Genomic DNA, 14,856 nt, shown 5'->3' on the forward strand with positions numbered 1-14,856 from the left:
AGTGTGGTACACCTGACAATATCTTCGCTGTTTATATCGTGTCTGCAACCATACAGCATGGCAACTGTAACAATACTACATTGTTGGCAATACAATATCCGTGGTGTCCATATTGTATCGTGCACTATACTATATTGCTGCTGGAACGATGTTGGATTGTACTGCCAACTATGTTTGATGGTTGTTCGTACGATCTGTTGAGAGTCCATATTGTACCAGATACTATAATATATAGTTGGTCGAACCATGTCGTGAAAGCCAATATTGTACCCCCTACTAGACTGTATAGTTGTTCGTAAAATCTTTGTAGAGTCTATATTGTACAGTAAGGGACACCTCTGGATGGTACACTTTTGACGTAAATTTCCATATGGGTGTACCATCCTGAAGTGTCCCTTACTGTACCTGTGTCTTATTGTACCTATTACCATGCTATGTGGCTGTTCGTACGATGGCTTGAAAGTCTACATAGCATTGATAGTGCATACGACACGCTTTCGATAGCGCTTTTTCTAGCTTCCATAACGCAGTTTGGTCCTGAGAAACGGAGGCGTGTCTTACAAGATTACGTTACGTATTACCTTGCCCCTGTATAAGAACTATTTTGCTCTATTGTATCCTACCCTTGAATAGCAACTTTTTTCAATTTGTACCACACAAATTTTCAATTTCTTTCATGTATTTTGTTTTCACAATGATACACTGCTATTTGTATCTACAAGGGCAAAAGTATAAGTTTTAGCTAAAAATAAAAAAAAAATAAAAACTGCACTACGGATGCTTGAATTAGCGCCGTAATTATTACCAATATAATATAAACCTTTATTACATCGTACGAAAACATAGTATAGTAACAGGTACAATATAGCCTCTGAAAAAAAAAAAACTCTGGAAACTTGAAAAATGCGTTGCTTATACCAGCAATGCAATATACACTTTCATTATATCGTATGAAGACACTATAGTAACAAATACAATACAGACTCAGGACATGCATTCCATTCAAAATAAATTGCAGGTGGGAAAGCAGTGAATGTTCTCCAATTCTATGCATGTAATACCTCGCACTAATTTCCTCTCTTGTATGTGTTCAACAGCGATCTCGGTCCCTAGACGGTATATTTCTTGATCACTTCTTTATTACAGAATCGAATAAGTGAAGTGTAAATGAATGGTTTACGACAAACGATAGGACCATGGTAAAAAAAAATGTACAGGGCGTCTCATAAACAATATTAAAAACTCAGACCAGAGATTCCTCGCATGAAACCAAAGCCTATTTAAGAAAGAACTTCAGAAGTGGGAAGCGGCATAGCTATACACCTCCGAAAGTGTGGGGAAAAATGAATTTCACATCTGCCTACCAGATGACGACAGAAGCTACCATAAACTTGAACAAAGCGTTTTTAAAGCAAAAGACCATAATTAAACTTTATTTACAAACTTATTTTCCACACAGGAAAAGTTTTATTATCGAGTGACGGATCAACCGGGAATTCTACTTGATTGCCTTTACAAACTCTGTCCTCCGTAAACCTTGATTTACAATAATGAGGGAAGACTGTAGAGCAGTAAAGAAGATTATGAGGTGGAACCCCCACGTACCCCGAATAAGCAAGGTTAGACGTAATAGAAAGACTCATTTGAGTAACATGTTTTTATGAAAAAATATATACAGAATTTGTTTAGAACTTCCTTCAAAAGAAAAGTGACAATTACGTAACTTTACAAAGACATATTTTACTTTCACTTTACTACCGAAACGTTATAAATGAAACTTATTCTCACAATTAAGTGAATTAACTGAAATATTTATTAAACCCTACTAAATACTACACTTTTGTGTTTTCGTATCAAATACTATACTATTAGCACACAACATCGAAATCAAAAGAAGAGTATTTTTTCTAGATGCTAAATATAAAAACTAAATTTACATTTACCATATAAGTATTTAAAAGGAATGTTTCTCTTTGAATATTTACTATACAAACATGAACATTAGCAATCAAACTTTCTGATTACACTCTACTAGAGACTGTTTTACACACTGTACTTTTACCAGACATTTATAGACTTTACTTAGTCAAGAACACATTGTACAGAAACAAAAGCAGAGCATTTTTCCAGATGCTCACAACGAATAATACATTTACATTTACCATATAAACATTTGCATTAAAAAAATAAATTTTTACTTAGTATTTAACATACAAACATGGACGTGTTAATTACATAATGTTTATTACAACCTACTGGGGACTTCCAGTTATTAAAGAATATAACAGACCTCATACACAATTTGATAGACTTTATTAAGAACACATCTGTTGTGTAAAATGTTTCACCAGCTAGTATTATGCAACAGTACAAAAGAATTTGACAATATCTTTAATGTGCTTAAATCACTACCGTCATGGTCGTCCACTAAATTGCACACCACTTGATAATAAACTACAGGATGGCCCAAAAGTAGGTATATAGACCAATATCGATCAACTTTGACATTTTAACTTATTAAGATAATACATTTATTTCCTTCGGTCTGTTCCGAGCTTTAGGTATAAGTGAAAAGAAATTAAGAACAAATAACGAAGAAACTAAGTTAAACATGTATGGATAATAATAAGTAAATGATATAAAATGTCATGAGCCGATCAGTACGGGACTGTATACTTATTTTTGGGCCACTCTGTATACGTAATAAAACTTTCAAATACAAACTAAACATTTATTTGAGACTAGTCAATTTTATATGTAACTGTACCAGTATTATGTAGCTTTTAACTAGATTTCAAATAAGAAACAACAGACGACAAGGAAAAGGTTTAACATCGCAGCGGCATGCTTATAAAAGTATTTGCAGGCAATATCCTGAGCTACAGAAACTTCAATAGAAGCCCACCTTCTCCCCATGGTTTACTAATTACATCGCTCTGAGACAGCTTTTGTTGGCATTTTACTTACAAGAATGATCGTATACACTTTGACGCTACAAAAAAATCTTCCATAAGCCACCCAAATCTAACTCACAGCCCCAAAATTACTTGTGAGGGATGGACAGAAGATGTCTGGGCGAAACGTGCAGTGTAACACTAGTAGAAATTACTTAACTGTTTCCACAAGAATTTTATGATAGACGAGACCGTACTAGAAACTTGAATGGTATGACAGTAACGTTAAATCTTTAATTTATTACCAACTGTTCATTAAATTACTATATTGTAACTTGTATGCAATCAACCTTTGTATATAAAATCGTAATTGTAAGACATTACAATCTATCTACATACGTTGCAAAATAACACTTTGCAGAACATCATTGTGCTTTAATGAGTATTAGTTAGTGTTTAAACAGCAACATGGGAACGCGTATATAGGTAGGAAGGTTGAATAAAGAACTGAGAAAGTATAGAATGCAGAAAGCCTTCATTAGTGATTACAGTAGATAATGGAAAAACACAAGGATAAATTGTTACATTCTGAGAATTGTTAGCAGGGTTCTAATTTTTTCACGATGGAGAATTCTCTGACTTTTCCAGGTTCACAATTACAAATTCCAAGATTTATATATAATGTAAAAGAAACAATACCAACCAACTAGAGTTTCTTAATCTACACATGTAGACACGGCTCCAAAAGAGCACCTCCAATCACATACGGACAATTTTAGTTTCTTTTTTATTAATAGGGATACCCATTTAATAATATTTATAAAAAGAGAACTAAAATCGTCCACGTCTAGTTTGTTGTCTAAGTTTGAAGAATGTGCCGAATAAAGGTGGTATTCTCTTTCCAAGCTGTGTGTACATGTGTATATTTTTTGTGTGATTGAAGATACGAAAGATTTGCAAACCAAATTACTTTCTTTTGTAATATATCACCTACCAAATAGCCAGGTGAGGCACAAATAAACGCAGCAGACCTGTAAAATCCTCATATATATAAAGCCTCATATTTCCAGTTTTTGTAGTTTCAAGAATTCCCTGACTTTCTAAGGATTTCCAAGTCAGTGGAAACCATAGTGTGGCTGAAAACGAACACGTTAGTGTAACCATGTTTACATCTTTGCGCCCCCTTTACTGTAATATTAACTTGTGCCTTTCTGTATTTCATACTTCACTTCTTTATGCTTCATAAGCCCTACCTAATTTATCCGTGCCAATGTTGTTTTCTAAACAATAACTAATACCCTTTAAGGCCTAATATCAGTTAGTATTGTCACAGTATTAGTTGTCAAAATCTTTCATGTTGCTGAATAACAAAATACATTACAAACAAACAGAAACGTATAAGGCTCCATTACTCATCTCTTTAAAATAAGTAGGGGGTCCTGAAAGAAAATTATTAATGTCGATACAGTTCCACTGGTCGGTGAAACTTATTTCATAAGCACAATAATGTTCACTGTATCCCACTGTTTTTAAGCATTTACACAGAAGGAAAATGTTGGAATATTCATCCGACAAAATTTGATGTATACAGTAAAAAACTGGACCGTCTTCTTCAATTTCGAAGACAACCATCTGTACGTGAAACACATACCCTTTATATCTACACCAACTTACACTAAGGCATTCTTTATGCAAAGAAGGAGGCAGAGACGTTGAATAGTCGAGAAACTGATTACTTCTCATTAGAAACACCCTTGATCCACGTCCTAATTCGTGATCTGAATGTAATCCGTGGTTTTGACGAAATCGATAACAGAGATGTAACTGATGTTTTAGGCTCAGTGTTTTCAGAATATTTTTTCGGGAGCAGGAAACTCGGGCTACCATTTTAGATTGATGATGTTTCGATTCATAGCGCATACTCCAGGTGTTAACAAGTGGACCTATTTCACGAATTATACGTGCATAATGTATCATGTGATGATGTTTGGGCTTTAGTGTCTCTCCAAATAGCGATACGTAAAGTTCATGGTGCTCCTGAATTTGAACAGCAAGCAATTCTGAACAATTTACGTTAAGGACTCTTGCAGTAGCAATGATTACGATTTCTCTTAGCAATATGTATAAATGCCAAACAGAATTATCTGAAGGAACCAAATCTCCCATCATCAAACCAAAATATCGTACAAGATATAACATTTCTGAAGCAGATACATGCAATTTTTTATTTTGAAGGTGGTCTGAAGATATAGGTGGCGGCTTGTTAACATTACTTGGTGTACTTCGGAAGGTTCCGATTCTGCTGTTCAACATTTCTAAGGTGAAAATTCGTACTTCGTTTACAAAATAGTTTAAGATAAGGCTCATATCGTAATTACATACGCCTTCTAACAGATCGTGCATGATATCTACGCTATAGTTTTCTGTAACGTGAAAATTTGATAATACATGCCACACACACTCTTCTTTTATACCAGTTTGGGAACAGTCTCCAATAACAAGTTGTTCTTTATAATTTTCCTTTGTTCGTAAAGCATCACAGTCTTCTTTTACCTGCCTGTGAATGTCAGTTTTCGTACTTAAGCAGAATCTACATGGAAAATTGGCTGAAAAGGATTCCGTGAAACCCAAAACCGAATGAAGCCCCAAATTGTCTCCCAGTATGGCACATACCTTAAATTTAATATTTATCTCATTTTCACCATAATGTATGAAGATACCTATACGCTCCAGAAAGAGTAATTCTTCAATGAGAACAGAAAATGTTTGTTTGTTGCCGTAAGTTTTTCGGTCTTTCGTGTAGAAAAGTTGAGCTAAAAATATGTTTTCCAGTTTCCCCATGAATTCTGGAGGCATGTTGTTGATGTTGGATGAATATCCAAGCTTGTTCACTTTCCTTCGGGTACTGCAAGTGTAATACATGGAAACACTTGAAGCAGATATCCATGGCCTTCAAAATTGTTTCCATCCTGTATAACTGAGTTTCGATGCACACGAAATATGCTTCTGTATTTTTTATATCCTTCGCTATAACTACAGGCAAAGGTTGAACACCACAGCCGAATCTTTTCATCTTCTCATGATGTGCTTCTAAATTTGCCTGGAGGTCAGATGCTTCCTGCAAAACACAAATATTTGATAAGATTATGTTCAAAAGCTGGAATAAATATCATGCATTTGAAATAAAACCTACTGTAGGGACAATCTTAATGTATGTATTTATGCGGACCCTCTGCTCAATGAATGAGGAAATACTGCAGACAATGGATGTATGAGCATTAGCCCAATGAAAGTGAGTCTTCGCCTTGGAAGTTTCGTTTAGCGAAAAGTATTGGTTCGAGGTGCTAGCTAAGTGATGGTGATTTATTGGCTTTCCATTCTTCATTATAGAAGTCCTGGGGGCATTTCTTATGTTTGCATGTGAGGTTACCGCTATTTTTATGCGCATCAATATGATTCGTGATTCTTGAGTTTTGGACGTTCCAACCAATAATAAAAGAATGTACAAATTACCATGTGGACATGATAATGAAACCTTTCCAATGGGTTCGATTTCGGAATTACATTTATGTAATTATTCACTACTGCGGAGGAAAAAGTTAACTAGCTACTAGGAGTATTTGATCCTTTCGGTCTTTCTTTAGGTCTCATCTAAAATTCGCTTCCTACTACACCAAGAAAAGTCTGACAATTTGTCGCGTGAAAAAATCTTCCTCATATGCTCATATAGTTGAATTTATGTCTGGAAAAGGTAAATTGAAGTTCAACGTATCAAAATGAACTCTTATTTTTTCTTCACTTTTGGTATTGTACCGCAACACGGGAGTGCGTTTAAGGTGATATAGCACTTGACGCAGTTGTTTACTTTCTGAGACAATATAAACACGGTATTAAGATGAAAACTGTGCCTTCCTTTATCTAGGACGAACCAGGGGCGGATCCAAGGGGGGGGCAATTGCCCCCCCCCAGAAGAGGAAACTTTCTTATTTTATATATATAAATAAAACCCATCCCAAAGTTTGGAGCCCTTAAAGTAACAGTATGGCAACCCACCGTCCCCGCCAGAAGTCGGTCCTGCATTCGCCCCTGGGATGAACTTAAAGGGAAATTGGAAAGAGTAAGAAAAAAAAACGATGGTCCTTAAATTCATGCATTTTCTGTAAATTTTCAAAGCCATGAAAGATAATAAGGGTACATTTTACCTAGTAAAATTACAGTCCTTAAACATTACTTATAATTCGAAAATAAAAAGACATATTGCGTGATTTAGTTGCATTATAGACGGGTTTTAGATTGAGTACAAATATCACAATTCAGTAAAGTAAATGGGTAAATAGTACCAATACAATGATTTTCGTTTAGAACCACATATTCGCTATAAGCAGCATTCAATGGAACTGTGCCACTAAACAAAAAGATAAAATCGCAATTCTAATTTAAGAATTAGAAAAAAAAACTGTTCGTTGATAAAAATTACACACACACAAAACACGATTTTCTTCCCCTGCTTTTGGGGCTTTATGTGTAAATTCATATAAAATTATGTTGCGCAATGAGTGATAAGAATACGGTACGAAGTGGGGCGCCAAGCTGTATAAAACTTATGGTGGCGGAGGACGTGACCAACTGATTCAGTGTAGGGGAGTTTCATTTTTCGCAGCCCCTTATCAAGGGCGAAATTTGGAGGTTGCAAGTGATGTAATGTAACAAACGCACAAGAGCCACCTAGTATCAATGCATGTGAAGTGTATTTGTAGCCGACTTGGAAGTGAGTACGGAACGCTTTCAATTTGGCCACAACGACACATTTTATACCAAATTGATATTTGGTAGCTATAATTCGTTTGGACATAAGTAACATCATTTTCTACCTGAAGGTCTCACTATGACTAAGAGATTGCGAAAAATTAGACTCCGTACACTGAACCAGTTTGAGACGCGTTATCCAGCTGTATAAGTTTTATACAAGAAAGCACCGTCCAACTTTATATCGAACTTGTGAGTTTTGACATTACACTGATTTTTCTGCTACGTTCGCTTTAGCTGCAATATGGAAATGATCTTAAAACTTGAGAATCAATTTTCCCCTTTCTGCAGCGTCGATAACGAAACTCACGTTCGGCTGTGCAAAAGTACATGTGAATAATTAAATAGTGCCAACAAATGTAATGTGTCCCCTCAAACTTTCGATGAAACGTAACCATAAAAATTAATTTCACATACATTTAAATTTTGCTGGTTGCTGCTAGGTTACATTGTAAACTATCTGAAACAAGAAATGCGAAGAGTTGAAAAAGAAAGTGACGTCAGACTCAATACTAAAGTGTCATATATATATTTCCTCTGTTCTGACAGAGAGAATGAGTGTTAGTAATTTCTTTCTCTCTAAACCTTCGCATTTCTTCTTTCAGAAAATTTGAAATATAACTTACAGCAATATATATATATATATATATATATATATATATATATATATATATATATATATATATATATATATATATATATATATATATATATATATAATTCGAATATATATAACTGAATATTTATGGGATTTCGAAAATTTATTATGAAACTCGAAGAAACAGTTACTCGATTTAGACCACCTTTTTGAATCATTTAACAATGTATCTCGAATAAACAATCTTTCGATTGATCTGACGCAAACATCCACTCTTCCTTTGCACTTTTTCATTTTATTTCTTCCTCAGGTTTTATTTGATCCATATACTTCTCTATTTCTACTATACGGTATTTAACTTAAAAAGCAACATACCTTAACATGAAAAAGGAATCCCTGCTGCGCTTCTAACTTTGTTGGCTTCCAGTATCCTCCGCTATCTTTCCTCTTTACCGACGAAGTAACAGGAGGAAAATGTCTACCTAAAAGTAGCAGCAGAATTACATTTCTGGCTCCTGTAAGTATAAAAAATGTAAATGTAATTAGTACAATTGCTTTAAACTGTAACGTCTTAAAAGAATATGCCTATATAACATGAATAATATCACATTACGAAACCTAATGGATACAATGTATTGAATACCAAATACCATATCCTAATTGCATTGGTTTCTAACTACGCATACGTTGGATTAGTTTTGATACAGATCCAATGAGTAGTTTCCATTTTTACTACGATTTTACACTATACGAATGTGACTAAAAAGTGAGGTTGACATTCGGTGTACTTTCAGTTTCTATAGGGTGAAAAGAGAAGTAGACTGACATTTAAATCCATTCAAGTACGATGTACAATTCAAGTACGATCATATTAATTGTTTAATTCACAGAAAATAGCCACAATTTAATCATTAATTTTTACAAAATTTATTGCTGGTATTAAAATGTGGTCGCGTCGAAATTTATAACATATTTGCTGTCATGAGGAAACTATAGACACACGAGTTTAGATATAAATAAAATGCTTACTCCTAGAAGTACATAAAGCTAAGCTAAGCTAAGCTAAAAAAAAATCTGGGTTAAATTAAGTAAAGAACAAGTTTTAAGGTTTCGTTAAATGTCTACCGTATGTTAAAACAAAGTGCTGGTTTTCGACAAGTTGGAACGGAGGGCTGACTTCAACAATTCATAACTTGAATTACTCTCATTTGTTCGAAACCAAACTATGATAGCTTTTAAAGAAGTTTATTGTTAATACGTATATCAAGTTTTAAATTGATCTGATGTTGTTCAGAAGAGTTCTTGTATATTTTGTAAGATAACGTTTCTTCAGAACTGAGAAAGCGTATCAATAGAGAGATTTAGCTCGTTTTGAAGTTCAGTGAAATGTCAAGCTAAACCTAAAACTGTTTAGTGTAGATTATGATTTTCATATAAATGTACATTTAATCATGTACATATGTTCGGCGAGCGTATTAAAGCAGGCGTGTGATATTGCCAAGTTGACTGACGAACGATCCCAGGATGGCACATATCATTTAAAAAAAAAAAAAAATCGCAACACTTGCTCGCTTCACATAAAGTACTGGAAAACCATTCCTGTATTACCAAATGAAACTTATTTGCACTACTCACACACTCAAATACTTAATTATATTTAACATACTACGTGAGTCTTACAATTAGTGTTGTAAAAAAACGTTTTTTTACTGTGAAGTTTTTTTTAATAAAAAGCCGTTCTTTTTCATTTTTTTTTCAAATGTGTTTTTTTTCTGAGAACTATTATTTATTGATTTATGTTGCAGATACGTGAAATAATCAGCAGAACTTGAGTCGAAGCCCTCGTAACTTACATATCGTTCATTTCTTTGTACCTATACGAAAAAAATTGTCTGATTATCCCTTTCGGACCCAGGTCATTTTTGGCGTTTCCCTACATTTTCAGTTAGTGAGTTATTGCTCAAAAACCATTAATCCGATTGATTTGGTTAAGGCCTAGTTTGTTAGAAAAGGGATGTTGCTATTTTTCATGTAGGTTACGTTGCACTGTTGCCAATGGGAGGGAAATATTGAGGGAAATGTAGGGTGAAAATTTACAAAAACTTCCCTAACCGATTTTCAAGATTCTTTGTATTCAGCACCACTGTTGCTACATCGGTCCAAATCACCTAAAAATATTTTTGGTCTGTTGATAAGGTACAGTGAAAACCTGAAGTCGCTGGCTTAGATGCAAGGAGAGAAAGAAAAAAAATCTGTCATCATACACATGAAATTTCGACAGTTTTTACGCCTCAGGAGCAAAAATCAAGATATATCGGAGCTACAGCTTCCCTAATAAATTATCTTATTGAAACTTTTATGGTGCATCCTCTAGGTCAAAGAAGAGGCTTTCAGATAGTGGTACGTTTCTTCCAATGTAGCCAGCAAGAGGGAAATAATAAAGACAAAAGGGAGATTTTCCAAAATTTTCCCTAAAATCGGAAAATAAAATTTTCTGTTAGCTGGCACCACTGCTACCAAACACACAAAAACTATCTTAAAATAAACTTTGGCATCCCTCTAATATATCCTACAAGTATCGTGACGGTATCTAATAAAGTAAGCATGCCATTTAAAAATATCTCATTCTACCTATAAAAGTATGAGTTATCTTCCCACTTAGAGAACAAGGTCTACTGTAAACCTCAACTATACTTCCCCCAATTATTCTATTGAAACTTCCTATACTGTTGTTGTATAGAGCAAAAACGATTCTTTGATACGCTGGTACGTTCGTCCCGATGTAGCCAACAGGAAGGAAACAATGGAGACAAAACGGATTTTGTTTTCAAAATTTTCCTCTAAAATCGGGAATTAAATTTTTCTATAGCTGGCAACACTGCTACCAGACAGACGCAAACTATCTTAAAATGAACATTGGTACACCACTAATATGGCCTACAAGTATCATGGCGATATTTAAGAAACAAAGCTTCTAATTACAAAAAAATAGATTACGGTCAACAGAAAAGTAGAGAAAATCTAAAAAAAAAAAAAAAATCAAGGGTTAGAACCTAATACGAATTGTTAGTGCGCCCCCTAATTACTCCACTGGAACGGTCTGTACCCGCTTTTGTTCAGTAAGGACCAATGTTCGACTGCCGTAAGTTGACTTGCGCTCGGACATATAAGTACGGATTTATAAACAAAATTCTCGAAGTTTTTTCCAAATTTAGGGAAACTTTAATATCCATAGTTGGTAACGCTGCGCGTAGGCTATTTGAAAAAAAAACGAAATTCAGAAAAAAACGAGAGGCAATGTTTTGTTTTGTAAAAAAAAATGTTCATTTCTGAAAAAATACGAACGTTTTTTTTTTTTTTTCTGTTAACAACACTCCCTACAATACTGATAATAATTGAGCTTTCCTGTTACAGTTCACAACAGTTAAACATGCGCTGAGTGAATGTGCTACTTACCTACATCTAACTCATTCTGTTCAAGAAGTCTTGCATAGATCGCTGCGTCTGGTGCACTTTGCTTGGTTTTCAAGAAAATGTGTTTCAACTTTTCACTCTCTGTGTTCCATTTTGCATATAAAGACACTTCCTTATCAGGAAACCTTTTGGTAAAATCACTTTCGATCTAAAACAAGAACAATAAGTAACATAAGATCACTTTTATTCGAAAATTGTAAGAAGTTATTTAGCTTTCAAAACCTATTTTGACCATATTTTAAACTTATGACTTAAACTTAAACGTATGATATATTTTGACCATCCGTGTTCTAAGACTTGTGGGAAACATCAGTGAAAGACAGAAAACCAGATATGTTTTAAATGGGAGTATTAAGCTTGATGTAATCGTAAAAGCGGTTTCTTCCGGTGCTGGCTGTTTAACCAGCTGTGAATAATCTTCATACAGATGTATCTAAGTAGTTTTATTTTGCAATTAAAAGTGGATGCATCCGGAGAGAAGTTTCTTGAGGGCTGACCCCACTTCAGCACACTCGGTATACATGATTTTGAAATACAAAAAATATGCAACTTTATACAGTTTAATCATAGATTTAATTACATATCTATCACTTACCAATGTATATCCCAACGGTTGTTTTAAAACTGGAAATTCCGAAAAATACTCTGCAACTGGTTTACTGCTGTTACGCAGATCAGCTACTCGTTTGGATGAAGTTTTCTTCCAATATTCACAGACCTTCTCCCAAGGTTCCATGGAATTTTTTAACCAAAGAATGCATTCCTCAAGGTCTTCCTCGTCATTCTCTAAAATTATCAGGATTTCGAATATTAGTAGTGTGAATTATGTACATGGATCAATAATATCCATTATACATACTATCTGCTCAGTGAAGAAAATAATATAAAATGTCATCACCAATTGGAGACCAAATTCCAACGGACAGCAGATTGCTCAACGTGTAAGTTAGAAATCAGGGGTTTTCGATTGAACAACACTGTCTTCTTCGGTCGTAACAATAAAAGGAGACTAAAAGGTAAAAACGGTAAAAGACGACTGATAGTTCAAAATCTAAATATCACATTAAGTAAAACTAAAGCACTGACGCACTGCTTGATTTACTAACGTGATTTTTTAGGATTTGAACGTCGGTCATCGTTTACCATCTATACTTTTTAAGTTTCCTTTTAACTTTAAACCGAAGAAGATTGTGTTGTACAATCGAAAGCTCTTGATTTGTAGTTTAAGCTTCGAGGAATCTGCTGTCCATTGGAATTCAACACTCAATATAGTCTAAAGACTTAATAATAATGAATAACCATATCAAGCAACTAATTGTACGTTTAAAGATTCTCTAATATTTATCGATCACTTCATACATTGCAAAAACTTGGAAAATAGAAGACTGGTTTTCGATCTACATAAGTGAATGCGCTCTTGTGAATGTTTTTTCGTTACGCAGACACCAACGAAGTCAGGTCCATAAAACACCGGTACTCTGTAATGCCCTACGTGCTTCTAACTATTCAGATATCTTGTTTCTACCACTTGCCATTTAACACGTAACTGTGCTTTAATATTGATCGAACTGAAGTGATACTCTAAATAAAGAACTTATTTAAACTAACACTTAAATTTTGATTTTCTTAGGTATCCACTTAAATGTAAATATTATAATTCGAAAATTTATCATAATACCCCGATAACTCACGAAAATGAGAACTGGCTCCTGAAACCCTATAACTGTAGATATACTAACACAGTTCAAATCTACGGATGGATGCAACCGTGACCTCGCGAGGCGATTTTCTCTTGATTCACAAGGCTCTAAAAATAACAGACGACACGATGGGAGAAATGTATAAAAGGTTGATTACTCGGTTTGTAAGCACCTGGAACGTTCTATCGCACGTTCTACAATATTTGTGGGATTCATAATTTAACATATCTACATTTATATCAAACTCTTTACCTTCGGGAGTAATTGGACTGCTTGGAGTAGTATCTTTTTTTCCTTTAATCGGAAGAACTCCACTGTGTCTAAGATGTCGCTTTCGATTATTGTATTTATCCCATAATTTTCCTCTTGCTAACACCTTCTTTCCTTGAAATGCACTATATGGTACATAGTAGGTATGCTATTTGAGAGAAAATTAAAATTAGGTGTGACTCACAAAACAAAACAAAAGATAAATAAACAAAACAAATTAATTTAACTTAAAGTTCACATAGTATATTTAACTGTGTTCACTATATCTGCGCAGTAAGCAAAAGATTGTAAAATGTATTCACCAAGGGATACCAAATTCCAAATTTCTCGAAGCTAAAAACACTAGATGAGAGCTTTCGACTCTGCAAGACAATCTGCACATCACGCATAAACGTAAAAGGAAAAGGTAAATATGATTAGAGAAACGTGAGTATTAAAAATTAAGGGGACTCCTATGGTTCGTCTATGGTGTTCGACCAGTGTCCTCGTGGTCCTGCGTTCAATTTCCGGCTGGAGAATACCACTTTTAGGGCCCATCCAGCGTCAGGCGGCGAACTGGGGAGTCACCTAGATACAGACTTAATAACAACTTAGTCTAGAAAGTTCCTGATACGCCTGTTGGCGGGCAGTGACGCAAGCGGGTGACCCCCACCTAGTTACTCAGGCGGATGTAGTTTCACCAATCGTTAACAGATGTCGTTGGGACGGTCCCAACGCCATAAGGCCTCACACATGAATTTTTATTATTTGTTTTATTACAAATCTAAAGATCACATAAATTAACGTGAATCACTAACGTAAAAGAACGTGAATGATTCAGCTTTACGTATTAGATTTTTAAGTTTCTAGTACTCGGATGTCATCCTTGTGAGTACATTTTACTATGTTTACTTTTAATTTTGTCTTGAAAATGAGAATAGAAGTTAAAAAAACCAGCAGAGTCATCTTTTACAATAATAAATTACCAACAAACTGCTTTTGGTTACATTGTCCTAGGACAATATGTTTTGTTTTTAGCAATTAATGTTTTTGACAATTCTTTCAACAGTGAAAATAGGCGAGTGCAATAATATGGCTGCCAAAGACAAATCGCTTAATAAAAAAACATGACCAA

At 34.6% G+C, this 14,856-nt stretch overlaps 2 protein-coding genes across 7 annotated transcripts in view; both read right to left on the reverse strand.

Moving 5' to 3' along the window:
* Nucleotides 1-14,856, reverse strand: part of LOC145666712 (putative G-protein coupled receptor No9) — a 601,808-nt gene that overhangs the window by 211,608 nt on the left and 375,344 nt on the right. The window lies entirely within an intron of this gene.
* LOC145666711 (uncharacterized) overlaps nucleotides 1,643-14,856 on the reverse strand; it is a 32,138-nt gene continuing 18,924 nt past the window's right edge. For all 6 annotated transcript variants that reach the window (XM_081734220.1, XM_081734219.1, XM_081734223.1 and 3 more), the window contains 5 exons: nucleotides 13,725-13,890; nucleotides 12,368-12,558; nucleotides 11,755-11,920; nucleotides 8,674-8,813; nucleotides 1,643-6,012 (listed from right to left, as the gene is read on the reverse strand). In XM_081734220.1, coding sequence (XP_081590346.1) covers nucleotides 5,641-6,012; nucleotides 8,674-8,813; nucleotides 11,755-11,920; nucleotides 12,368-12,558; nucleotides 13,725-13,890 — 1,035 coding nt within the window. In that variant the 3' untranslated portion in view covers nucleotides 1,643-5,640. The remainder of the gene's footprint in view (nucleotides 6,013-8,673; nucleotides 8,814-11,754; nucleotides 11,921-12,367; nucleotides 12,559-13,724; nucleotides 13,891-14,856) is intronic.

The sequence above is a fragment of the Thermobia domestica genome, chromosome 12 (assembly GCF_964235325.1).
Source record: "Thermobia domestica chromosome 12, izTheDome1.hap1.1, whole genome shotgun sequence".
Taxonomy (NCBI): domain Eukaryota; kingdom Metazoa; phylum Arthropoda; class Insecta; order Zygentoma; family Lepismatidae; genus Thermobia; species Thermobia domestica.